Genomic DNA, 26,920 nt, shown 5'->3' with positions numbered 1-26,920 from the left:
CATTAGAGCATGTGACAGAGGGAACCTGCTCACTTCAAGGTGGATGGAAAGCAAAGAGAGGTGGTATTTAAAATCCCAATACCCACTTCAAGGGCATACCTCTACGACCTGACTTCCTTTACTAAGCCCTGTTTGGGAGATGGGTGTCTAGCTCCTCCCAATAGCTCCCTTTGTTTACGCACCACACTGTCAGCCTAGGCTGCCATAACAAAACACTGCAGGCAGAGTGGCTCAGACAACAGAAATTTATTTTTTCCCGTCTCAGGAGGCTGGAAATTCAAACAATTGTCAATTTTCCTGGGAGGTGGTGGGGAGTGCTCTCATTGGCTGATTGACAGCTGCCTTCCTGCTGTTCTCTTTTCTTCCTCTGTGATCACACCCTTAATTTATCTTTCTTTTCTTTTATGTCACATGGAATAAAAAGCCCACCCTTGTCATCTCACACAACTTTAATCACCTCTTTAAAGTATTCTCTCCAAAAACACTCACCAAGGGGTTAGGGCTTTCAAACATGAACTTTAGAAATTTAGTCCATAACAGGCTCCTCACATTTTCCTTCTGCCATCTCCCTACCTGCTGCACACGGTCCTGACTCTTAGATAGGCATACTGTAAACCCAACCCTGTTGCTTATAAATATCTGTTGAAGGATTGGGTCCATTTAAGTTGGACTTTACACTTTAGACCAGTGGGAGCTTTTGGTCTACACAGAATGCAATGTCACAAGGAGAAACACCGTTGTCTTATTCCAAGGTCTCCTAGCTTTTCCCACTGATGGTTTACCTGAACACAGAGTATCTCCCAGAGTCTAGCTGTCTGTATTTGGTGTCCTCTCTAAAACCCTAACACCCACAGCCAGAGGTCTTTTATTAGACAAAGATCGGGTACAGGGTGCCTCCTGTGGTGCTCCCAAGGGAACTGTGCATGACCCCATACTCAGATCACCCTGCTAAGCAAGGGTCTCCATCAGAGGCTGGTGTCCACCAGCTGCCCAGGCTGTCGGAGCGCCTGCTTCCTCTTGTCTATGGCATTAAGGACTTTCTTTCTGGGGCCCAGCTGCATGTGAATATTCTGAAGGTCCTCATCGGAGCAAAGCAGCAGGGCTTCTAGATCAATCTGCTCTCTCATGAAAACAGGGAGGAAGTCCTCTAGGTGCTGAGCCTGCAGAAACACTTCCAGGGGAGTAGCATCAGCCACATCCTCCTCCCATTCGACTTCATCTTCATCCCAGGGAAGATCACCTGCAGTGCCATCTGCCTCTCCCTCTTCATCCTCCTCTTCATCAGCTGCCCCTTGTCTTTCGAACAACTCACTGGGCATTTTAAACCCCAACTCCCTCTTGCTGTCTGAGATGTCCTCGAGGTCCAGTACTCTGTTCCTTCTAAGAACAATACTCCCTAGCCCTGGACGGTTGAGAATAGACTCGTGCTGTACATCGTTGGCTTTCCCTGCTGAGAAACGGAGCTTCTTTCCGAAGTCATCTGGAAACGAGTCTTCCTCCTCCTCCTCTCCAAACACTTCCATTACGTGCCTCTGCCCGTTTCTGTCTTCCTGCTCCACCTGCTCTGCGGTATCTTTGTTCTTCTTAAATTTTAACTTGAAGGTATCTTTAATCCCTTTAGACAGTGACCCAAATCCGCCAGTAGAAGCTTTGGAAAGGGAGGACCCGGAGAAGGCCCTGTGGGAAGAAGAAAAAGTTCCAGAGTCCTCCTTGCTATAGGTGCGTGCCATCTTGCTTTGGTGCTTCTCCTGAAGACGCTCGCATTCTCTCATCTGCCTCCTGGCGTTCCTCAGAGCCTGCTCCTTCAGTCGGGCGACCTTCTTGGGGTTCTTGGTGTTCTGTATGGTGGCAGCCTTATCCAGGAGAGCAACACATTCTTTCTGCTCCCTGCTGGCAGCAGCATCCAGTGGAGACTTTAAATCATTATCCAGGGCAAAGATGTTGGCACCGAAGTTGACCAGGAATGAGATGCAGTGGGTGTGGCCATTGGAGGCGGCATAATGTAGAGGAGTATTTCCCCAGATGTCACACTTATCAGGGTCCCCACTAGAGAAGAAAATATGAAAGATGCACGTTAAAGTGTTTTTTTTTCACTGAACATGAGGTCTCTAAAGAAAAACAAAAACAACCAACAAAATCCATGTTTATCCTGCCTTGACGTTGACATATGATGGCTGCTGAGTTTAGCTATGTCAGCGCCAGATACCAGATGGCCAGAAATAGGAAAAGCCATCTCCTTGCTATGCCTCCCTTTTAGAAGAAAAAAAATCTTCCCAAAAAAGTCCTAGCAGAGTCACTTTCATATCACATTGGCCAGAGTTGGGTCACATGACTCAGAGAAAGGAAATATAGTACCATGCCTAATTCTGATTGAGCTCAATTAGAAGTTTCCCTGAAGCCAAGAACAGTATCATTCAATGATATACTTGTAAATGTTTAACAATGGGCTCATTCATGGAAGAAATCAGATCCCTGATATATAGTGTATATGATGGTATAAATCTACACATCATGAAAATTTTCATGTTGCCACATCACCCCACTGGATACAGAGACTGGAAGAAACAAGCAATAGTATGCTATTTCCTTTCCACTGCAACCATCCATGGCCATCTGTCATGCCAGAGCACACGCACAAGAAAAACAGTGAACTCACTGGGAAGTGGTGAATGTCAAGTATGAAATTCCAATAAAATTTGTTCAATGGTGAGTTCATATAACTTCAAAAATTTCTGTATTTAATTGTCCTGACAACTTAGCCGTATTCTTGGGGGACTTGGAAAGGGTTCCTTCTAGCCAACACGTCAACCCTCCCAAGAGTCAAATGTAGAGAACAAAACAACAACAAATCAACTGGCAAAAAGAGCTTCTGTTTCCTGTGAGGCCTTGAGAAGCAAGGACAGCCCCTACTGAAGGACAGGAGGGGATGAATTGAAAACGCTCTCACCACTGCTGGTGGGAAGCTAAAACAGAAGCAGAAGAGATCTACCTACTTGCAAAGGATGCTCATATACCGCACTGATTCTATTTTGAGTAGTTGTTTTGGCCCAAACATACAGTTGGCAGCAACAGCAGATCAGCTGTGGTATTATCGATATGCAGAATCTGGAGCCCAACCCAGACTTACTGAATCAGAATCTAGAGCTTGACAAGATCTTCGGGTGATTCACAGACTCCCTAGGTTAATGTGGTACAACCAGAATCCTATAACTTGATGACTCAGACTTGAGTCTCCTCCCTGTCAACTCCTGGTTTCCTCAGGTCTGAACCAATCGCCATCACAGGAGTAAGTAAGAGGGTGCAATGTTTTGAATGATGGTGACAGGCAGCACACTTCCGTTTTTATTTTTGCAGTGCTAATGGAAGAACCCAGGGCCTCATATGTGCCTATCACATGTTCTACCGTGAAGCCGTATCCATAGCAGAACAGGTGGTATCCCATAGAGTAGGCCTGTCTCATGTTTAACCATCTGTGGCAAAATAAAAGTCTTACATGAATATAACCCAGCTTGTACACTTAACCAGCATTTGAGGCTAGCCTTGGCTACATGCTGCCATCCTGTCTCAAAATCAAAACTACAATGAAGCAAAGAAACAAAGCAACAAACTAAAATCCTGTAATTAAAATGTAACATTTCCATTAAGTATGACTGTATTCTATCCTAACTGAGAAGAATAATGCCTCTGATAGAGTTTTTCTGTGACCATAAACATATATAACACAGAAAAGTGGCAAACTATGCAGGCATACATTCAGTACATATTATAGACGTCTCTCTTTTCTCCATACACATATATTTTTCTGTTCTCATGGCCATTTGGTAAGTTTCTACCACCACCACATGCTTGTGGGGTTTTTGTTTGTTGTTTGTTTTGGTTTTTCGAATCTTTGGCTGTCCTGGAACTCGCTGGCTGGCCTCAAGCTCACAGAGATCCGCCTGCCTCTGCCTCCCGAATGCTGGGATTAAAGGTGTGTGCACCACCACCGCCTGGCACTCTTGTGGGGTTTTTAATTTTTTAATTTTTTTTCAAAATTCAAATGAGTTTGATATCTGTGTGTGGGCATGTGTGTCCACAATATGCATGTGGGGTCAGGTCAGTTCTCTCCTTCCACCACGTGGGACCCCGGGGTCAATCGCAGGTCATCGGGCTTAGTGGCAAATGCCATTACCCACTGAGCCATCTCACCAGCCATTTGTTTGTTTGTGTCTGAGGCAGCGTCTTACTCTGTTTCTCAGACAAGCAGGAACTCACTATGCTGTCCAAGCTTGCCTCAAACTCATGCTGATCCTTTTGCTGCAGCTTCCCGCGTGCCAGGATTGCAGGGGTTAACCACCATGCTGGCCTAGTTCTTGTAGTTAAGTATTTACAGTGGTTTTTATTTATTTATTTATCAAGTAGTTATGCTCCATTTACCCAATTAATTTTCCCAAAAGGGAAAAGCCTGCATTTTTTCTCATTTTATCATCTGTAGTTTCTAGCAGATATCTCAAAATCTGTCCAAAGAAGACACAGAAATGGTTTTCTCAGCAAAGACCAAGATATGCTCAAGCTCCTAGAAACTTCAGTAGCAGGGCAGCTCTGGCTATGCCCTAATGAAGCAGAAGCAGTGTTATCACATCTGCGTTTCAAACAAAGGCTGAACTCCAGAATTTCATGGAATTTATTTTAAATGTTGGATCAATTTTAAATGCAAAAAAAACCCCATAGTGAAATCCAATAAAAGCCCATTTATGAGCTAGATCCAGCCAAAGGTTGGCTGCCTGTTTCACACAGAGAAGAGCATGGCACAGACGAGGATGGGTGATATCACGTGGCATATCTGGGCATACATCGGTGTGACCAGATAGGATGAAGTTATGGGTAAAGGAATGGGAGAAGGAAGGAAAGAAAGCGAGATTGAATCTAAGGAAAGCGAAGGCTACATAATGCCGCTTTGTTAGGGAGTCTCCATTAAGAGGACCCTAGCCAGTTAGCCCAATTTAATCATTTTGGATCAAAGGAGACCCCCTCTTCCAGTCTTGGCACAGTCAAATCTTTGGGGAACACAGTTCCTCATCTCCAAACACGAGGTTTCACTTTTTATTGACTTAACTGAACACCATGTTCAAAGGACCCCTTAAGCACCCTCAACATCAAAGCAGCACTGGAAAACAGCCAAGATGTGACTATGGTATAAACAAAAACACACCGACCAAATTCACCCGGCTTATCCTTGGATTGGATAAACCAAAGCAGGAAGAGCTAGGCAGGGTGAGCTGTAGCAGGAAGTAACAGGGTGTTAAGAGTCTGGGTTAGAGCCATGGACTTCGGGCAGAAGGAGTGAATTGTCCCATCTTAGCGGGGCTCCAGTGATGCTTTTAAGATCCAAGGAAGAACATGAGAAAAGCCTGAGATGGGGCCTGAGGTGGATCTTCTTTAGAGAAAATTTCAAATGCGCTCAGGAAGAAAGATGATCCATGGGTTTTCCTAATGCATCTATACCCTAAGGGCAGCTTTCCAATCAGTATAAATTTATTTTATTATTGTCAAGCTTCATGAAGCCTTTCTAAACCTAATCCTACTTTTCTCTGCCTCTATCTGTTTATAAGGAATCTTTCTATGTAACTAGGGATGACTTTCAACTCTGAATCCTCCTGTCTCAGTCTCCTGATCACCGGGATTACAGGCATGCACCACCATGCCTGCCCGACTCACATGTCTGTGTGTATGTTATGTGTCTGTGTACACATGTATGCATGTTCCAGTTCATACCCACAGAGGGCAGAGGTTAACATGGTTGTCTTTCTCAACTGCTTCTTAATTTTTATTCTTTTTGAAACAGGGTTTCTCACTGAAAGTAGAGCTCACCAATTAGCTAGACTGACCGGCCAGCAAGCCCCAGAGATGCTCCTGTCCCTGCCTCTCCAGTGCTGGGACTCCAATGCTTGCTGCTAAGCCCAGTTTTCTGGCTCACATTTCTTAGTAGAACCAGGCATATATCTCTTCAGCCATCTACAAACCAGCACCTTTGTGTGATAGATTGAATCTAATGTCAATATCTTTTGGATTCTTTAGGATAGATTCAATCTAGTGTGAATATTTTTTTCCCAAAAGAGAAACTCTCTGAGAAGCAGTTTAAAATAAGCCATATTTTGCTCTTGATTTTTAGTAAGCAACAATTTTGGTCAATAATTTTTAAAGCAGCTTGTTATTGTTGCTAAGTGGGTAATTTGCTTAAATTACGACACTCCAGGCATCTGCTCCACTCCAATTTCTTCTTTTGAAGTTGATTTTGAATATGTGTAAAGCTGTTCTCAGAAAACAATAATTCTATCAAAATGGTTTTTCTTACATAAAAAGGAATTATGTACACTTATAATAATGAAGGAAATGCCAATTAAAACCTTACATTGCCAGTGTTTGCCTAACCAGCAGAAAATGATTGAAAACTATTGGTTGTTTGGTTTTAGTGGGATCACAGGGTGGCTACCATGCTTGGAAAAGCATTATCTGGCTCAGATTGCTTGGCAGGATATAGATCAAATAACTGACACCAGGGCACCCCCAAGGAACCGCTGTTCTACTTCGAAGAATGTATCCCAAGGGAACGTGAGGCCTTGGACAAAGCTGAATGAACAAGGCTGTTCCTTTCAACTCTACTACTTCTAACAGCCAACAAAAGCCAAACCGTCTTCACTGGCAGAACAAGAATCGAGAAGGAATTAAGTGTTATGAATGGGCAACTAATTGAATAAATTACAGAATCAATTTGCCTGCATCAGTAAATCAATGAAAAAATGTATGCATGTATATACATATATACGTGTGTGTGTGTGTGTGTGTGTGTGTGTGTGTGTGTGGTGTGGTGTGTACAATGGAATACCATCTTGCCTTAAGGAAAAAGACAATTCATTTCAAAACATGGATGAGCCTGGAGCACCTTATGTTCCGTGAAATGAGCTAGACACAAAAAGACAAACATGTCACAATTTCCCTTAAATATGGAATCTAAAATATATAGGACCTGTAGAAGTCTCTTGAGTAACAGCGATTGGAAGTGGGAGAGAAGTGTGGTGATACAGGTTTAAAGATGCAAAATATCCATTAAGAAGGAATTCAAGCAATTCGCTCTACAATATGGTGACAATATAAAAAACAGTGCTTTACACACTTGAAAATTGTTAAGCTATATTTTAAATATTGTCACCACAAAAATTGATAAGTGTGCAAAGGTATCACATAATTAGCATGATCCAGTCATTCCATAATGTAAATGTATGTAAAATACCATACTGTATATCATAAATATATGCACAGTTTTGAAGACAGGGACTTGCTAGGCTGGCATCATTCTCACGACATTCCTGACTCAGGGTGCTGGGAATATAGGTGTGCACTATCATCATGCCTGGCTGTGCAATTTTTATGTGGTAATTTAAAATAAATAAATAATGATTAAACCATACCATAGACTATCACGTAGCCATGAAAAGCAGTGGTATGCATATGAGCTTTTAAGGGCAAATTGTTAATGACATATTGTTAATTTATCCTTATGCTTTGGATGAGTGCCTTTTTAAAGAAAACGATACATGTGCGCATGTGGGCAAAAGAAAAACTTGGAAGCTCATATTTATCGGTTAGCATTTTGGAATGAATGACCTTAAAGTTAGAATTACATAGCAGAGGCTGACAGATTTATGCACTTAAAATATATATTATATATATCCATGTATTTGATAACTATATATAGCATATTATGTATGCAAATATTTCTATTTTATTTAGAAAGTATCAATTGTTAAAATATGAATGGCAAGCATATTTATAATATGTATGACAAATAGTTGATATTGTTAATTTTAAAAGCATTTTGAAAACTGTGGAAATGAATCAGTGGGTAAATTGCTTGCTACACAAGCAAAAGGCCCTAGGTTCAGATCCCCAGAATCCATATAAAGTCAGATGCAGAGGTATCTTTAATACCAATGCTCCTCTGGCAAGACGGGAGGCAGGGACGGAAGGGTCCTTGGAGGCTCATGGGCAGCTAGTCTGTGAATGACAAGAGACCACTCTCCAACCTGGTGGACAGTAAGGACTGACACACGGAAGTGCCCTCTGACCTCCACGTGTGCACTGTGGCATGCTGACACCATCACTCACCCTTCACACACACACACATACATACATATCTTTGAAAATCAGTTTTATAAATCAGTGCTGAGGGCCCCACCATAAAAGGGGCAGGGTTACAGACACACAGCTCACAAAGGTGGAAAGACAATGGCTGCTCAGCAATGGACTTCTCATCCTCAGTAGGAACCCCGCCTTCCACATTGGGAAAGGGATTTCTTAGCAAGGAAGGGGATTTGCATTTCTTTTTTTGTTTGTTTGTCTACCCCTTCTTTTGTCTCATCTACTGTGTGAGGACTGCACCTTTCTTCCCTCCAGAGGTGGCAGCGATAGGAGCCATCTTCCAAGTGGAGACTGAGGCTCTCTAGGCACTGAACCGCTTGCCAGCCTGATCTGCACTTTCTGTGCTGCTCTTAGAACTATGGGAAAAGTTCTAGCCTCTGGAAATGGCCTTGCCTGTGGTACTCTTTGATCATAGCACAAGTGGGCTAAGATTCATGCCCACTGATTCAAAAGTTTTAGTTCTGTGAATTTACCCTAAAAAAAAGTATGGATGAAGATTTATGTAGAAAAACAATCATCACAATGATGCAAATTAGAAAAAAATTATCCAACAGGGGGCTAACCTAAGAAGTAAATTTGCTGATTATAATGCTAAAGTGTCCTTATAAATCAAGGAAATGTGAGATCCATCACTGTTATAACAAATAACCAAGGCATTGACTCAAAAGAAGAAAGATTTATCTTGACAAGTTTTCAGAAGATTCAGTGAAGACTGTGGGCATGCTCATGACATGTACCTCAATTCAACGAGGTGTCCATATCTGCAATCTGTTTAATCCAAACACGGATGTTGACCCTCTCTCCCTTTATTTGCTCACTTCTAATCACCGGCTAGTCTACATCCAAATTGCACCTCAAATCTCCCTACGCCTCCCACACCCCTTGTCACCATGTTAGTTCAGTTCACCTTGAACATCCTTAAACATTCCCTGTAAGCATTGGGCAACCACCAGAACAATATTCATAAGTGTAAATCTAGCTGATGCGTCCCTTGTACACACAGGGAGTGGTTCAAGACTCATTTCCTTAACAGAACTTTCAATGCTTCTGTTGTCTGGTTTTGTCACTTAGGCTTGTTTTGTCCCTGGGCAAATCATGTCCAGCCAATCTCAACACCTTCCATCCCTGGAGTGCACAATGCTCAATCTTATGGGAAAGATATTTCCTTCAGTCCTTGATCAGCTCATTGTCTTTCTAATACAAGCTGAATTTTCCCCTCTCTAGAATGGGCTTTGTAATGTCTACTATAAACCACTTGCTTATCTTTCCCTCTCAAATCTGATTGCCACAACAGAAACCAGGACATTTTGTCGATCAGCATACTCTAGACAGCACCAAAGGTGAAGGAGAAAAAGAATCAGAGGAGGAGGAAGAGGAAGAAAGAGGAAGAGGAGGAAAAGGGAGGAGGAAAGGAGGACTGTCACCTACTAGATGTTAGCTATGCAATATACTGAATGCATTCACTTGGCTCCTTCCCTCCCCTGCTCTTCCTCTTCCCCTACTCTCTCCTTCAGATTCCTCTCTTGTTCCATCTTTAAGAAACAGCTGCCAATCCTGGCTAGCCCTCTGATAAAGGACAGGGCAAGCAGAATAAGAATTATCAAAGACTTGAATTAACATTTAAGGGGTAGTATGTGCATATGTCTGTCTGTTTCTCTCTCCTTCTCCCCCCTTCCCTCTGTGTGTGTCTGTCAGTCTGTCTCCCCACCTGTCTCTCTCTCTCTCCTCCCTCTCAGTGTCTGTCTGTCTGTTTCTCTCTCCCTCTCCCCCACTAACCTGTGTGTCTGTTTGTCTGTCTGTCTGTCTGTTTCTCTCCCTCTCCTCCCTCTCAGTGTCTGTCTGTCTGTTTCTCTCTCTCTCTCTCTCTCTCTCTCTCTCTCTCTCTCTCTCTCTCTCTCTCTCTCTCTCTCTCTCTCCTTCACCAATCTCTCTGTGTGTTGTGTGTGTATGTTGCCTAGAAAGAAAATTAATAAAGTAGAGGTGGACTGGAGATCCCTTTTATAGCTTGTGAAGCCAGAAATTTCATTCAAGAATCAGGAATTTGTGGCAAAACTGAGGGCTCAGAAGAGGTAGATTTTAGTGACACAGTTGAAAAAGTAAAATAAAAACATGTCCTAACCAAGGAGATTGACTGAGCTGAGAAGAATGGTGACCTCTTTTTAAAGAGTCAACTGTTTAACTTCCGTGGAAATGATTTCCAATGCATACAATTACAATACCCACCCACCCCTCTGGCTCAGTGACTGCCAGGGGGCTCTTCTCACAGGGAAAGAAACCATACCTAGCTTAGTCTCATCTTTCTCTGAAAGCCAACTACTTAGAGACCCTAGAAAGAGGCAAACTGCCTACTCAAACATCCCTGCTCTTGGTTCTGCCGTGGAGTCCTCCAGGCTACCCCGACAGAAATCGCTCACCCTCTGCTGCAGATTATTTCCAGGGCCTCAAGGTTGCCGTGGTAGGCTGCCAGGAGTGTGGGTGTCATGCCATCATCATCTGAGAGATTCAGATCACGCTTGGTGGCCTCCTTCAGGAGTTCCAGGTAGCTGTCGCTCGCTGCTTGGTGATAGCGGGTAGCCATTTTTTCTGCCAACAAGGGCTTGGCCAGGTATCTTTGTCTGGGCAGTGCTGGTGGTACAGCCTTCCAACAGGGCTAGTTAATCAGTGACAGGGACCAGCGCCTCAGGCCAAAGCTCATTCCAGCCTCATTCCTGGAAGACAGCCAGCCAGGAAGGCCTGAAGCTCAGACTCAGCCCTTTCCTCTCAGAACCAGTCATGACAATGAACACTGAGGCCTATAGTGTCGTCATGAGTGTGGTGAAGCACATTTAATCTTTACTGTGTCCACTAACAAGTGTCAGATGTGATACTGGTCACCCAGGCACAGAATGTAGAAAATAATCTCAATAAACTCAGAACTGTTTAAGTTTACTGGTGTGGGAAAAGAAGTGTTTCCGTGGATTTTTACACATATAATTTGTACAACTTGAAACTTATCATTTGAAATATAAAAGGAATGCTTTGGCAAATTTACAGTAGCAAAACCTTTACCTTAGTGTGGAGAGAGGCTGCCTGACAAAGACCAGAAAACAAACAGATTGCCATGCAGGAATTGCCACAATACAAGCCTGGCCTAGGAAATTTCACAAGAAGGAAACAGAGCACTTCCTGGCTGCAGGATGATATAACTGAGTGAAGTCGGTCTAAACCAAGTACAAACCTAACCACAGGCTGCACCATGTAAACCCAGGGGCCTCTGGAAATAAAATATCAACCAATCAAGACTTCCCTCATTTACATAATGGTGTTTGCCCTGGTCACCCTAACCACAGAAGACAGCTTCAACATGTCGAACTCCTATATGCCACTATTTCGTGTAGGTGATCTTTTAGTTCATGCTGCTATTGTCTGTTGAGTACTTACAGCACATTTAATGAATTCATTTCTTTCTGGTCTTGCCAGTCTTGTAAATTCAAATATTGGCCAATGGCCCTCATATGACTCAATTTTGCAACATTTTCTCCACACTAAAAACATCCCTCATGAACCTATTATCCTGGAACCCCTACCAACTCAGACTCTCACATTCTAAATAAACAATTAAATGTAAAAACAAAACTTTTAAAAGATATCCCTTGTGTTTATTAGTAATGAATTCCTACTCCCAACCCTAGGAAACCATGTATCGATTTTCTCTTTTTATAGTTGCATTTGTGAGTATTTCGTACCAATAGAATCGTGAGCTACAAGTTTTGGGGGCCCTTATTTAAAAGGAATATGTTTTGAAGTTCATCCTTTTAATTGTTGAATAATATTCCACTATATTAGCCTTTCAAATAGCCTTTATCCATTTAATACTTGTATTGGTTTGATATTCAAGTTGCTTCCATTTGGTAATGATGAAAAATGTCATTAAGAACAGTCCTATAATGCTTCTGTATAAACACATTTTTTTTTTACATCTCTTGGGTATATAGCAAGGCAAAGAATTTCGGTTTTTATAGTAATTTGTATTTAGCTTTAAGGAATTGTCAAATACTGTTCTTACAAATTTTAAGATAACTATGGTGAGCTGATGGATGGTACATTTCAGAATAGCCAGGGAGAGGGTTTCACAGAGAAATGGTAAATGTCTTAGATGATTCATGATTTGATCAATGTATATATATATTAAAACTTTACTACAAACAACAATTATATACTTTAAAGGCACCACATGTTAGAAATGTGTGTGTGTGTGTGTGAGAGAGAGAGAGAGAGAGAGAGAGAGAGAGAGAGAGAGAAGAGGGGAGGGAGAGAAGAGGGGAGGGAGAGAAGAAGGAAGGGAGGGAGGGAGGGAGGGAAGGAGGGAGGGAGAAAAGAAGGGAGGGAGAAAGGGAGAAAGGGAGAAAGGGAGAAAGGGAGGGAGGGAGGGAGAGACTATTTCACATCCTAGGAGGGTATTGCACTTGAGGGTTCCGGTTTCTCTGCATCCTTGCCTGCTCTTGCTACAGCCTGTTTTTCTCGTGGCCATCTCAGTGCGTGTGAAGTGACATTATTATGGCTTTAGTTTGCATTTTCCCAACAACGCCTTTCAACTGCCTCTCAGCCACTCTTACATCTGCTCTTCAGACATTTTCCCCAAGTTTTCATTACCAATGGATTGTGAGAATCCTTTATATATTCTGTATATAAGTTTTCTGTTAACTATTTGGAACAGAATGAAAAGGGAAACAGATCAAAATTTATAAGATGGAAGTTGGAGCAGAGTTGAGGAGAACATTTGCGGGTTTTCTAACACCTAACTTGCAAACTTGTCTGTAACCAACCTAAAATTAAGTGCCTCAAATTCCTCAGTCACAAGGCTCAACCGTGCTTTATATAAATAGACAAAGCTAAGGCATAAAATCATTGAAGGACTGAAAAGAAAAATTATATCAAATAAATACCAATAAAAATACTGTAGATAAACTTGTAACAGGCAAAAAAAAAAAAAGACCCAAAAGTTTGTACAGATAATGAGAGGTGATACTAATGAGGGAAATAAAATTCATTTAAAACAATATTTTGGAGCTTTTATATACCCAATGTGATATTTTGAATGTCCCTCATAACCTCACAAGTCTCAGGCGTTAGAATACTCGGTCCCCAGTGGTGGCTGTTTGGAGAGGGTTTGGTTGCAGACAGTATTCACTGGGGTGGGCTCTGAGGCTTCAAAAGACCTATGCCATTCCGAGTTAGACTCCTGTTTGTGATTTGTGGTATGAACTCTCTGCTGCTCAGCTATCTGCCATCGCAGTCTCTAAGCCTCTGAAACTGTAAAACCAAAATAAACTCTTTCTTCTGGAAATTTTCTTGGTGATGGTGTTTTACCACAGAAATAGGAAAGTAACTAAGTCACTCAACAAGAAGACAGGGTCAGCAGGGAGAGGCTCATGCTGCCAAGCCTGAAGACTGAAGTTTGATCCCTGGGACCCACAAGATGGAGAGAAGCAACTCCAGCAAGTTGTCCTCTGACCTCCACACACATTCAGTATGGCACACGCACCCCCATACACAAAGAAACAAAATGTAATATATATACCTAACAACACAGCCTCCAAATAGAAGGAGGAATTAAGCAAAATTTAAAGAAAAAAAACAAGTATATAACTATAGTGAAATTTCTAATGTACTCTAATATGGCAATAAATATTAGTGATGATATAAAATTTAGAATGCAATTGTCAAGCTTTATCAAATAATTACATATAGGATCATATGCCCAATAAAATGCCTGGATGGGGGGGGCTGGAGAGATGACTCAGTGATTAAGAGCACTGACTGTTTCTCCAGAGGTCCTGAGTTCAATTTCCAGCACTCACATGGCAGTTCACAACTGTCGGTAACTCCGGTTCCAGGTGATCTGACACCTTCACACCAATGCACATAAAATAAAGTTAAATAAATTAAAATAAAATAAAATGCCTGTATGTTCACACACACACACACACACACACACACACACACACACAAATTTATAAAATAAAAATTGATCAAACAAAAAGTTTCATAAATATATGTTCTTTGAAGACACAAGTAGCAATCTAAGCATATATATTCCCTTGTATATTTTTATACCATTTTCATTTTAAAATGTACTAGGTATCATCTCTCCTTTTTTGTCACACTGTATTTTCCCACATTGTTAAAAAAGTAGTCTTCACTAAGTTTACATGAAGATGGTCTGTTTTTTAAATAAACAACTGTGCATTCTTTTTAACTCTTTTTTGTTCAAATCTTTATTCCATAAGAATTTGTTTATGTGTTTGCCTATGCTGCAAGAGTGCACAGCTTTCGTCTACAAGTTCTTCACAGCAGTGACTGCTCCAATGGTCACTAGAGTTTCTTCCTTTTTCCCATTTCTTTTTTATAGCAGTGGAAGCTGTACATGCTACCTGAAGGGTACCACTATTCAGCTATAAAAAACAAACTTTGTCAAAAAATATCAAATGAAAAAAAGAAAGCATATTTAACAAACGGTGCTGGCATAACTGGATATGAACATGTAGAAGAATGAAAATAGATCCATATCTATCACCATGCACAAAGCTCAAATCCAAATGGATCAAAGACCTCAACATAAAGCCAGCTACACTGAACCTCACAGAAGAGAAAGTGGGAAGTACACTTGAACTCATTGGCACAGGAGACCATTTCCTAAATATAACCCCAGTAGCACAGACTCTGAGAGAAACAATTAATAAATGGGACTTCCTGAAACTAAAAAGCTTCTGTAAAGCAAAGGACATGGTCAACAAGACAAAATGGCAGCCTACAGAATGGGAAAAGATCTTCACCAACCCCATTTCAGACAGAGGTCTGATCTTCAAAATATACAAAGAACTCAAGAAATTGGTCATCAGAAGAACAAATAATCCAATAAAAATGGAGTACAGACCTAAACAGAGAACTCTCAACAGAGGAATCTAAAATGGCTGAAAGACACTAAAGGAAATGCTCAACATCCTTAGTCATCAGAGAAATGCAAATCAAAACAACTCTGAGATTCCATCTTACACATGTATGAGTGGTCAAGATCAAAAACACTGATGACAACTTAGGCTGGAGAGGTTGTGGAGTAAAGGGAACACTCCTGCATTGCTAGTGGGAATGCAAGCTGGTACAACCCCTTTGGATGTCAGTGTGGCGGTTTCTCAGGAAATTAGGAAACAACCTTCCTCAAGACCCAGTAATACCACTTTTGGGTATATATCCAAAGGATGCTCAATTGTGCCACAAGGGCATGTGCTCAACTATGTTCATAGCAGCCTTGTTTGTCATAGTCAGAACCTGGAAACAACCTAAATGCCCCTCCACCAAAGAATGGATAAGGGAAATGTGGTACATTTACACAACAGAGCACTACACAGCAGAAAAAAAATAATGACATCTTGAATTTTGCAGGCAAATGGATGGAGCTAGAAAACATCATTTTGAGTGAGGTAACCCAGAAAGATAATTATCATATGTATTCACTCATAAGTGGTTTTTAAACATAAAGAAAACCAGCCTACAAATCACAATCCCAGAGAACCTAGACAACAAAGAGGACCCTAAGAGAGACTTACATGGATCTAATCTACATGGGAAGTGAAAAAGACAAGATCTCCTGAGTAAATTGGGAGCATGGAAAAGGAGAGGGCTGAAGGGGAGGAGAGAGGCAAGGAGGGGAGCAGAGAAAAATGTAGAGCTCAATAAAATCAATATAAAAAAAACTTTGTTTTAAGGAGAGAGAGAGAGAGAGAGAGAGAGAATATTTTAAGCAAAAAAGGTTAAACTTTTTAAATTCAGTTTCAGACGAGCCTCTGTAATTTAGACACAATTGTGTTCATTAGTGCAGTGTAACATAGAAAAAAATATAACCAGAGAAAAATCTTCTCAAAAATGAATTATTTATGATACAATCTTAAGTGTCAATCTTCTAAGAGCTTGACTGTCAGAAGATGGTGCTAATGATAATGAAGAAGAAAATAAGCGGATACAGATAAGAATGAAGGCAGAGAATGAAGAAGGCAGAGTGAGGGCTGGTGAGATGGCTCAGTGGATAAACGTGCTTGCTACCAAACCTGATGACCTGGGTTCAATCCCTGGGGACCTGGGTTCAATCCCTGGGGACCTGGGTTTAATCCCTGGGGACCTGGGTTCAATCTCTGGTGACTTGGGTTCAAACCTTGGAAGGAAAGAACTGGCTCTTTCAAGTTGTCATCTGACCTCAACAAATAAATATGCCACGACATGTGCATGCACACATACACACTAAAAGAAAGCAGAGGAAGAGGAGAAAGAAGAAAAGGAGGAAGGAGAGGAGGGAGATGAAGCCGAGAGGAGAGGGAGGATGAAGAGTGGGAGGAGGAGAAAGTAATTACAGAGGAAAACGGTGCAAAGGTGAGGAGAAGTAGGGGAGATGATTGGCTTCAGACACTCTTAGACTTGAACTTAAATGCACCTGTGAATGGTAAACTATCTGAACTCATGTTTTAAATGACCAAGATCCTGATACCCTCTGACATTTCTTGGGCAAGCTTCCTTGTGAGACTGGGTGGAGAAGAAAATCATCGGCAACACCTCCTGCCGAAGGTGAAGCTGCTTCTCCTTACCTCTCCTGGAGGTGAGGCTAAGAAGGAAGACTGAACTCAGCTGGAAGACCTGCAGCTTCGAGATCTGTGGTGTGGCAGCCATCTGTGTCTCCCATTTCCTTGTGAATGAGAATGTCGCTAATCATCAAAGTGCCAGCAAACAACTTCACAGTAGTACAGACAGAATGAGAACCAACAGTCCCCAACAAAACGTGAAGTGTGGCTTACATATTATAAGCAAGAGAAAGAGGAGAACTATAGTCTAGAGATTGGTGCATTTTCTTATTCCCTTGAGGAAATAAAATGAATGGGAAATAGAAAATTTTGTAGGGACATTAAGTGGACAGAAGTTAATTGAAAAGCAAATCAAAGCAAAAACATGGACTTCCATATCACGCAGACATCAGCCCCTTAGGAGGCTTTGCAACAATGAGGAGCTGTGGACCCTGGGCAGGTTTGACTGCCCTGATCTTGAGTAAAGGGAGCGTCTTTCCTGCCCTAACCGTGGGCCACAGGGCTTGGGGAGAGCTGGGAGAAGAATATTTCCTACATACACAGGGTCAGACGTTGAGTGGCAAGGACTTCGGTCACATCCCTTTTCTACTTTTGAACTGGAGCCACACCCTGTCACACTTCTTTACACCCCGGTGACGCCAGAACAGCTCACCTCAGGGAAGTGTCCGGCCTGCCAGTGTGTTGTGTTAGCCAGAACCCCCACCACTGAGTTATTTTATGTGAAAGACTTTCTACCTAGACACCATTTCATTTTACCAACAACCAAAAGAAACCGGATTAATAGACACCCTGTCAGGCAACACCTGAAGGAGCTCTGCAGTGTTGAGCACCTGCCCCACCCCCACAGAGCAACCATGGCCACTGTCAACTACCCTTGGTTTAGGCTTTAGCTGCCTTGCCCAACGCACCAGCAGCTGCCTGACAGTGACAGCGGGTTGCGCTGTTTGGGTATTCCATCTACCATGGAGTAAAATCCTGGCCCAGAGGAGCCAGAACACGGATGAAGAAGTTACCTAGCCTTCTGTCTAGGAAACAGAGCCCCATTGTCCCTGTGCATGGGAGAGAATGCACGCAAAGACGAGTGGTGTTTGGTACTTCCCATCTATCCGAAAGACAGAAAGCTGCTAGCAAATTGTAGATCGAACATCTTTGTTATTTTGCAAACCTATTCATGGCTAATTGGGAAAGAAATTAAATGGGCTGTGTTGCCCAGAAACACATATTTTCCGTAACAAGTTTGGCCCCTGTAGCTAGGAGATTTGGTTTCCAAAGCAGACTGAGTTTGTTCTTTGAGGCTATTCATGACTAATTATTATTCATGACTAATTACAGAAGAAATGGGCCTTGGTGGGACGTGCATTCACGTGAAATAAAGAGGAGGAAAGATCGGAGGAGCACACAGCTTTTAACAAGATTAGCCCCACCTAATGAGGATACCATGAATTTTAATGGAAATGAAACAGTAACACAAAGAAAGGTGATTTTAAAAAGACGACAAAAGTTCTGTTGTCTCGTGGAAAACCCGCAGGAACCCGCGGGAACCTTCTGAGAAATCTTGAGAAAAGCACAGCTGATGCCTTCTCTATAGGATAATAACAAAACCGTTTGGACTATTTGGTGTGGGACTTCCCTGTTCAAAAGGGATTTCAACATCTCTGCTTCGAATCTAAACACATACATCCCATGAAGTGAAGGTCACTGGCAATGTTTGTCTTGGAAACCCTGACTCTAAAAACACAGACACAAGCAATCAAGAGGAAACACTGTCTGCACTTTTGTTTTGACTTCTCCAAAGAAAAACACTGATGGAAATATTTAGGTGGGTAAGTTGCCTATTGAAATTGTAATGTCCCTGAAGTATTGATCGGGCTTAATTTAGTCACATAAGATTTAAGCTGCCGAAGCCCTATTTTTCTGCCACAAAAAATAAGGACAGAATTGTTATTGTACCATCTGGTTTACATGAGGAATCTCTTGGCATTTCTTAACAGCACTTTTTATAAATGCCAAATCCCAGATGGCATACATTGTAACAGTGGGGAGTTTTATAAAGGCTTCAAAAAACAAATTCTTTAAAATTTGAATACTGGCTAGTCTAAGCAAGGGCTATGAATTTAATTTCCAGTGACTGAGCCGGCCTTGTCAGCAGGGCACATTTCCCCTTCCCCTTGACGCTCTTCTCCTTCCTCATTTGTCGCTGGCCCCGTGACCTAGAGACTTCGATCAAGAGAATTCTTCTGTGAGTGAGTCACCTGTGTAAATTGATGACCTGAATCCTCATTCAAAGCTGAAAGTCTAACTGCAGGAACAATGGGTATTAAGAAAAAACGAATATTAACTGCCAAATTAGTTCAAGATGGCAGAAATTACCACAGTGGAGATATTCCAACACCCTTTAGCAGACCAAATAACATCCAAACCATTCAATGCTCTCAGAGCTGGGCTGGGGAAGGCGGGCTAGCTTATGCTGAGCCCTGTGCTGAAATAAAGCCAGCCTGGAGCAGTGGTCAAGAAGGCCGACTCTACAGTCAGAATTTGATAGACATTGAAGCCCCAAACTGGATTTTACCATGCACTTGAATAAATTTCTTCTCTGGGAGCCTCAGTTTCCTTCTCAGTAGTGGGGAAAGCTTTCCAGCTTATTGCAAGGAATCACTGAATTGATTCTTTTAAAAACTACTGAGCACTGTCTAGGGTATGTAGTGAGTGCTCATTGAGTCTAAGTTAGCAAAAGAAGGATGTCTCCCCGCTTAAGCCAATCACAATCCCGAGCATTTGCTAGAGCATCTTCTTTCTTCTGCAGATTTCTTCTCAATAACTGCTTATTGGGATATAAAATAAATATCTTACAGTAGTAGAGTTGTTAGATTCTCATTTGGGATTTTGTATTTATTTTTGCTAGAACTCTTGGAATAAAGTGCCAGAGACTGGGCTGCTTTAACAACAGAAAATATCTTCTCACAATCTGGAGGCTAAGATCAAGGTCAACAAAGCTGATCTGTGCCCCTCCCCTTGGCTCATAGATTGCCCTTTTGTGCTCTATGTACAAACCTGGGACACCAGTCATTGGACTGGGGCTCACTGTAGACTTTGTTTCAATGTGTGTCTGTAAAGATGGTATCTCCAGACACTGTAGCATCCAAGACACTAGAGATAATGATTCTGTCCTGAGTTTGGCAAGGGGAGGCACATTCAGCCCATCCCGGCTTTCTGGGAGCTAGCTACCAAACTGGGGGTTCATCTCAAGGAGCCTATAGCCTATTCGGATTCCTCCCTTGATCATTTGTGCCTCAGTGTCAGCACAAGACCCACACAGGCTTTCAGAAAAATGCTCTGCTTCTTCCTACATTCACAGGCTCTTGTGGTGTCTGACTACTGCTTACTTCTCCCCAGCCTGCTTGTGTGAGATGGTATGACTCAGCAGCTCACAAAACTTACAGGAGACCAGAAGAGAAAGGGCTGGATCCTGGAGCTGCTGAAAGGATCTCAACAGAACTCTGCTGTTACTAAAATATCAGAGTAAACCTGTGTGTGTGTGTGTGTGTGTGTGTGTGCGTGCGTGCGTGCGTGCGTGTGTGTGTGTATGTGTATGTGTAGGGAGGCAAGTAAGAGGCATAGAGATGGAGAGATGGTGTTTCTGAGTTTCTGCAGACTCCACATCTATAATATAGAGCTTGCGAACAGTTCTGAAGTCATGACCACAGCAACAGAGCTCTTCGGGGAGAAAACAGGGCAGATTTATTTGTGGGATTAGATTTACACAATTGCAACAGTTGCCACTAAAACTGTTCTTTTTTTTTTTCTACCTGGTATTAGATCTGACTGCCATTAGGAAGGGAAAATGAACATGAAGTAACAAAAAGAACTTAGAGGCCCAAACCTAAACCAGCTAGAACCTGAGAGAGAAGGCAGCACACCTGGGTCTCACCTGTGACTGTGATGATGCTGGCATGGTACACACCTTGGCCTTCTGTGACCCAGCTTACACACACCTGACTCAGGAATTAGCAACAGCTGGAAGGACCCGCAAGGGGCTGCAGCCGCTAATGGAATGAACTAGTGGCTCGGCCACAAGGCACGTGGTCTCCACAGTGTTAGAAATCAAATATGCCTGTGGGTGGGTTTGCTTTGATAGGTGCTGGATTTTATTATGCAAGCAAAAGACTAATGCTTAAATTAGAGAAATTTAATAGCCTCTGGGTGTTCGGCTCTAAGACGGAAGGCTGAAGGTCATAGTGATGACCTTTGCCTGAGTGGAGCTTTAAGAACACCTGGGCTCCCCAGGCCCTTTCAGCCTCCTCCGCTGTACTGGGCTGGGATCCCACTCTGGTGGGGCAGTTAGTCATCTGTCACTTTTCGGCATATGGAAGCTGTGACCATCCACCAAGCCCACCTTCATGTACAGACTCTAGCTGGTGTCAGGAAGCGTGGCCGGATGCCTTTTTAAAAAGTTATTTTATTTAGGGGATGGAAAGATGGCTCAGTGTTTAAGAGCACTGGATGCTTTCCTAGAGGACCTAGGTTTAATTCCCAGCACCCACAGCTACAACTGTAGGCATTCCCAGTTCAGACCAGGGAATTTGACACCCTACCCTTTCTGGCCTCTAAGGGCACCAGGCAAGCCCGTGGTGCACAGACACACATGCAGGCACAATGCCATACACATAAAAATAAATGCAAAGCTTCTTCAAATGCCTGTGCTCATTATTATTGTGCACGTGGAGAGTGTGAGCTCACACTGGCATTCAGAGGAAAACCCTGCAGCAGTCAGCTCCCACCTGCTACAGTTCCAAGGACCAAGCTGGCTACTAGGCTCTCCTAGCAAGCGCTTTTGTCCACTGAGCAATCTCGCCAACAACGTAATTAGCTGCTTTTGTTTTTCGGGTGGTGCTGAGGTTTGAACCAAGGGCCTGGTGGAATGCCAGACAAGTGCTCTGCCACTGTGATACCTCCTAGCACCAGATGGCTCTTGTGGCTCCTGTCTTGTGTTGGGTGTGGGGTGGCGCAGGTGTGTGTGCATTGGGAGTCTTGAGGTCAAGCTTGAGTGTCCTTCCTCAGGAGCCAGCCACCTCGTCTTTTTGAGAGAAGATCTCTCACTGAGACCCCGTACTTAAGATTAGGCTAGCTCGACTGAGCACTGAGCCCCGGGCACCCACCTGGTGTTACAAGTGAGCACTACCTACCTCGCTTTGTATCTAGGTTCTGAAAATTGAACTCAGGTTCTTGAGTTTGCAAGACAAGCCCTTTGCCAACTGAGCCGTCTCGCCAGCCACCTCAGAGGACTTTTGAATGTTGCCCCCTCATTACCTTGAACATCAATCACATCCTGCTTGGTCTGAATTCCCCTGGGTTCCAGTCCATCCGCACACATATGTGTATTGTGCATTTGTCTGGAAATTCCTGTAGTTACCATCAGTTTGCATTCCTGCCTGACTTCCAGGCACAATAACGCTTGTCCTCCAAGGGACAAGATGGTGTTGATACACACGCTCCCAGGACTGAACTTATTCCTCAGAGATGCCCAGAGAAAACAGTATTTTAGTCTGCAAACTGAAAGAAATATGCTGCATTGCTAAGAAAACCTTCCCTCTATTACTTTGCTAACCATCACTGTAGCTCCTAGCAACAGTGTAGTTGATGTTAATGTTTATTATGTAAGTGATTTTAGTTAACCTTGGTTTATAAACCAGCTTTTTTTAGTGGTATACATGAGCACATGCATGTATGTCAGGGTGTTCCAAGGCACAAATGTGGAGGTCAGAGGGCGATTTGCAGAATTCACTCTCTGACATATCCAGGGATTGAACTCAGATCTTCAGGCTTGGCTGCAAGCACCTTTACCAACCAAGCCATCTCATTGGCTCTATAATTGAGCTTTTGTGGAAAAACGACTAAGCCTTCTCTGACGTCTACTTATCAAGGCTACCCTCCCGTTAATTTAGAAGGTGGTCTACGTTTGTCCCCTTTGTTTTTGAATCTGCATGGGCGGAGGTTGATTCAACTTAGACCTACTAAAGGCCCCATGTGGACCCTGAATTAACATCCCACTCTAGGCTGTTTGGAGAGCTGCCATAGGATCTGAAAGAACATTCTCACTGATGGTGACTTATTTTCCAAGTTAAATTCATATTTGATATTTGAAAGCTATTTTAATCTGTATTAGCATAACTATATTTTTAATTTATCTTATGCTGCTAAGTTTTAATTAATGTCATCTTGTACTTTTGAAACTACATGGACTATAAGAAAAGCTCATGTGGAGAGAGAAAGGGAAAGAGAAAGAGAGAAGGAGAGAGGGGTGGGGGAGAAAGAGAGAGAAGAGAAAGAACAGGCCATGGGGGATACGGAGAGCAGGCATCCTCTGAAGCTCCCTCCGGCACTGGCATGGGTAAGTGACCTCAGGAAGCCACCAAACCTCTTCAGACTCGTTACCTTCCCTTTATGGTAGGCAGCTAGACTTGTTTGGAAGCCTCAAGTCTACTGCCGTTCTCTTGGGCATTACACCACCATACTGTTGAACTTTGACCCATAAGGCCTTGATTCTCTACCTCGCTCAGATAGAAACCAGATTTTAAAGTGAGGACAGCAACCATGGCAAACGAGCCAATCCGAAGAGAAAAACATGAGGCACCACCCGCTTTTCTGCAGGCCTCTTTCTATCCCCAGGGGGAACACTACATATATTTAAAACCTGAAGAGGGCCAGGTATGGCGGACACACATTTGTGGACCTCACTTCAGGCTGAGGCAAGAGGACTGAGAGTTCAAGGGGACCCTGAGTTACATAGTGGCCCCCTGGCCAGCCTGATGTATACAGCAAGACCCTGTCTCAGGACAGCAGCAACAACAACAAGACAAACATCTCCAGCTCCAAAAGCTAGAAAATCAAGACCACGAAACAAAGCAGAGCTGACTGTAGCTGCAAATGGCCGGTGAAGCAGTTTGAGCTGCTGAACCAAACTCCTCCTCTTCCCTTCCCCACCCCGTGACACTGTTTATACTGGCAGCCCCTTCTAGACTTTTCTGCAAGACCCATGGAGACTAAAGGAGAAACGCGGGTCTCCCGTTTCCCTCTTATAAAGGAGAAGCAGAGAAACGTGCCAAGTATGTAGCTCTGAAACTCCACCTTCCGCACCTTCTTTCGTGGTTCGGATAAATGCACAGAATTACTTGCTAGATGAAGTGGCCGTTCCCTTTAGGCTGTCTCCAATGAACAATTTAGTGATTGTAGAAGGTATGACAGAAGATTCAATACTGAAGAATTAGAAACTATTGCTTACGCCAACTGTAACAAGGAGGGCCTTGGCTCAGAGATAGGAACAATAAAACTAAAGACATCCCCACTTACATAGGATCAACTTAAAACTCGCTCAAGATGGAAACTGAGGCATTCAGAGAAGACTTCGTGGGCATGAGTAACAATTTTTAAAAGGCTCATCAAAAAGAGCATGGAAAATTGACACTTGAAAGAGATCTCCCTGCTTTGCTAACTATTAGGAATCTGTAGTTTTGTAAAGACTTCAGGTTTTCTGACCTACAGAAGCATCATCTTACTATGGTACAGCTATCTCCTCCCTCCCGAAGTTGGCTGCGCTGTGCACGGATGCAAGACTTTTCCAGGGCAAAATCCAAGATGTTGGTTCCCAAGGCCCAGGGACAGTTCAGTGACTGTACCAGGTGGGCACAGCATCAGTCTGGATGAGGTAAGGCAGATGAGTTTACTCTTTGGTACTCTCACCGTCTCCACAAGGCTTCACTGTGGGCCTTTCTCGAGTCCTCTACACGGTCTCTCCATCTCTCACAGCTCCCAGACGCGGTCTTTTTCTAAGGCAAACCCTCCCACCCTGGAAAAAAGCTGCAGCCTCGAGAAAGGGAGGCCTGGGTGGTGGAGTATGCCGACCCTTCACCTCCCTGACTGGCTTCTCCAGAGCCGAGTCCCAGGTGCAGGCTCCTTTTGCTCGGGTTGTATCACCACGGTCTTCGCTTTTATGGAACCCAGTCACCTTCACATTTGTGGGAAAGACGCCACATTGGGGAAAACACACTCAGAACGGGTTGCTATTGCCATCGGGCTTCTGCTCTTAAACAAAACCCTTTCCCCATCTATGCCAGCCTAATCCTGATGGTTGGCATTTGGCTCCACCTCGCCTCCTGCACTATCGTGCAATCTGCTCTGTTCGTTCCCACACAGGGACTAAGCGCTACAACTCATTTCCACGCTTACCTCCCTCCAGGCATTTTCCTGATTTTTCTGATTACAGCCAGTACCTGTGACACTTGTTGAGATAACCACCTGGCCTCCACCCACTGGGGTCTGATTTAGTGGCTGTTGGGTGGGTCCCAAGAATGATGTTAATGAGAAGTCTGTGTGGTTCTTTTGATCAAAGGCCCTGGGACAATGTGATTATAACCTATGAGGGTACTTAGGGATTACCCTTAAAGTCACACCAGGAAAGAAACATACAGCAATCATTTCAAGTGCCACCCTATGCTTGCCCAGAGTTTTCCCAGTATATTCACCTGTTAGAGAACACAAGGCGAAGATATTTAGATGTCCCAAAGAGCAGTAAGAGATGCCAAAAAGACCCATCAAACAGGTTTCTGGAATTCTGAATTCTCCACTGATATTAAATTATCAAAGCTTGGGCAGACTACTCGGCCTTGGTTTGCTAAACTGTAAATGCCTAAGTGTTGCAAGATACTCTGTTCTTACTTAGATTACTATTACTATTTGACCCACCTTTGGGAATTACGCTAAGGGTTAGCCAGGCAAATGTAGAAGAATATCCATCGTGTTAACCAGTATGGTAGCACACACCTGTAATCACACCATGTGGGAGGTGGGGGCAGGAGGATCTCTAATTCTAAACTAGCCTGGGCTACATAGCAAGACTATCTCAAAAAAATGTATTCATAATGTTGTTTAAAATGACTGAAAACTGGATACCACTTAGTATCTCTCAGTAGGGAAGTTAAATAAATACTGGGTTATCTAAACACTGACTATGTAACCCTTGAGGGTGAGTATACAGTGATATGGGAATGAGTATATGGGATACAACCACATAAATGAGTCTATGTCATATGTGACTATACAGCTCTGGGAAATGACTGTGGTACGAGAACCTTGTAAGTGGTGACTGCAGGCTACAAAGCAGGGTTGAAACTTTATCTCTGGGTCTCGCGTTTGTTTCAATTACATATTATGGAGTGTGTGACCTTTGGGAAAAAGACCATAGACACAATTCAATTATAATTAAAGGGTTTATTGATTAGTTGCTAGCCTTAAAGCCGATTCTCAGCCTTCACGAAGGAGGAATATGGGGAAGGTGAAAACCCACAAGAAAGCCTGAGCACCCAATGTTGCACACAGTCTCTGGTGCATGCCTGCCATTGCCGCAATGCCAACTGTTCCCTGCCTTCCCGCCAGAAGAAGAGGGCCGTGGATCACACCAAAGGCTGCAAACAGAAGACCAAGGGTGGATGCTCCATCTGCAAACAACTTATCACCCTCTCCTGCTACCATGCCAAGCACTGCCAGGAGAACAGATGCCCTTTCTTCCTCGACATCCAGCAAAAAGCCTGACAGCAACAGCTGCAGCTCCAGCTCCAACAAGCTCAGATGCTCCACAGGAGGATGGCCAGCATGCAATGGACTGGTGGGGGGGGGGGGGGGACAGCAGCAGGGTCTGCTGGGCCCCAACTCCTGCTACTCCAACCACCCCGACTGGGACTGTCCAACAGCCAGACACCCCACAGACACCCCACAGACACCCCACAGACACCCCACAGACACCCCACAGACACCCCAGCCCACATCTCAACCTCAGCCCACTTCTCCTAACAACATGCCACCCTACTTACTACTGGCCCTGTGTCCCAGGGTAAGGCATCAGGCCAAGTGACCCCACCAAGCCCACCTCAGACGGCTCAGCCCTCCCTTCCAGGGCCTCCACCTACAGCTGGAGAAATGGCAATGCAGATTTAGATGGCAGCAGAGACACAGTGACAGATGGCTCATGTACAAGTTTTCCAAGGCCAATCCAACACCAGATGCCACAGATAATGCCCATGACCCCTATGGTCATGAACCTGCCTTCCCTGGCCAGAGGTCCTGGTGGGCATTTGGAGCCA

At 43.4% G+C, this 26,920-nt stretch overlaps 1 protein-coding gene across 1 annotated transcript; it reads right to left on the bottom strand.

Moving 5' to 3' along the window:
• Nucleotides 1-231: 231 nt before the first annotated feature.
• Nucleotides 232-10,799, bottom strand: Anks4b (ankyrin repeat and sterile alpha motif domain containing 4B). The gene is made up of 2 exons (XM_038331777.2): nucleotides 10,593-10,799; nucleotides 232-2,046 (listed from the first exon to the last, which is right to left on the bottom strand). Exons 1-2 carry the CDS (start codon nucleotides 10,754-10,756, stop codon nucleotides 966-968), a joined length of 1,245 nt encoding a protein of 414 aa, XP_038187705.1. The 5' UTR covers nucleotides 10,757-10,799; the 3' UTR covers nucleotides 232-965.
• Between the last annotated feature and the right edge of the window lie 16,121 nt (nucleotides 10,800-26,920).

Source organism: Arvicola amphibius, chromosome 1 (assembly GCF_903992535.2).
Source record: "Arvicola amphibius chromosome 1, mArvAmp1.2, whole genome shotgun sequence".
In the NCBI taxonomy this organism is placed as follows: Eukaryota; Metazoa; Chordata; class Mammalia; order Rodentia; family Cricetidae; genus Arvicola; species Arvicola amphibius.
The sequence above is the reverse complement of the archived record's forward strand: the minus strand, read 5'-3'. Positions and strand labels throughout refer to the sequence as shown.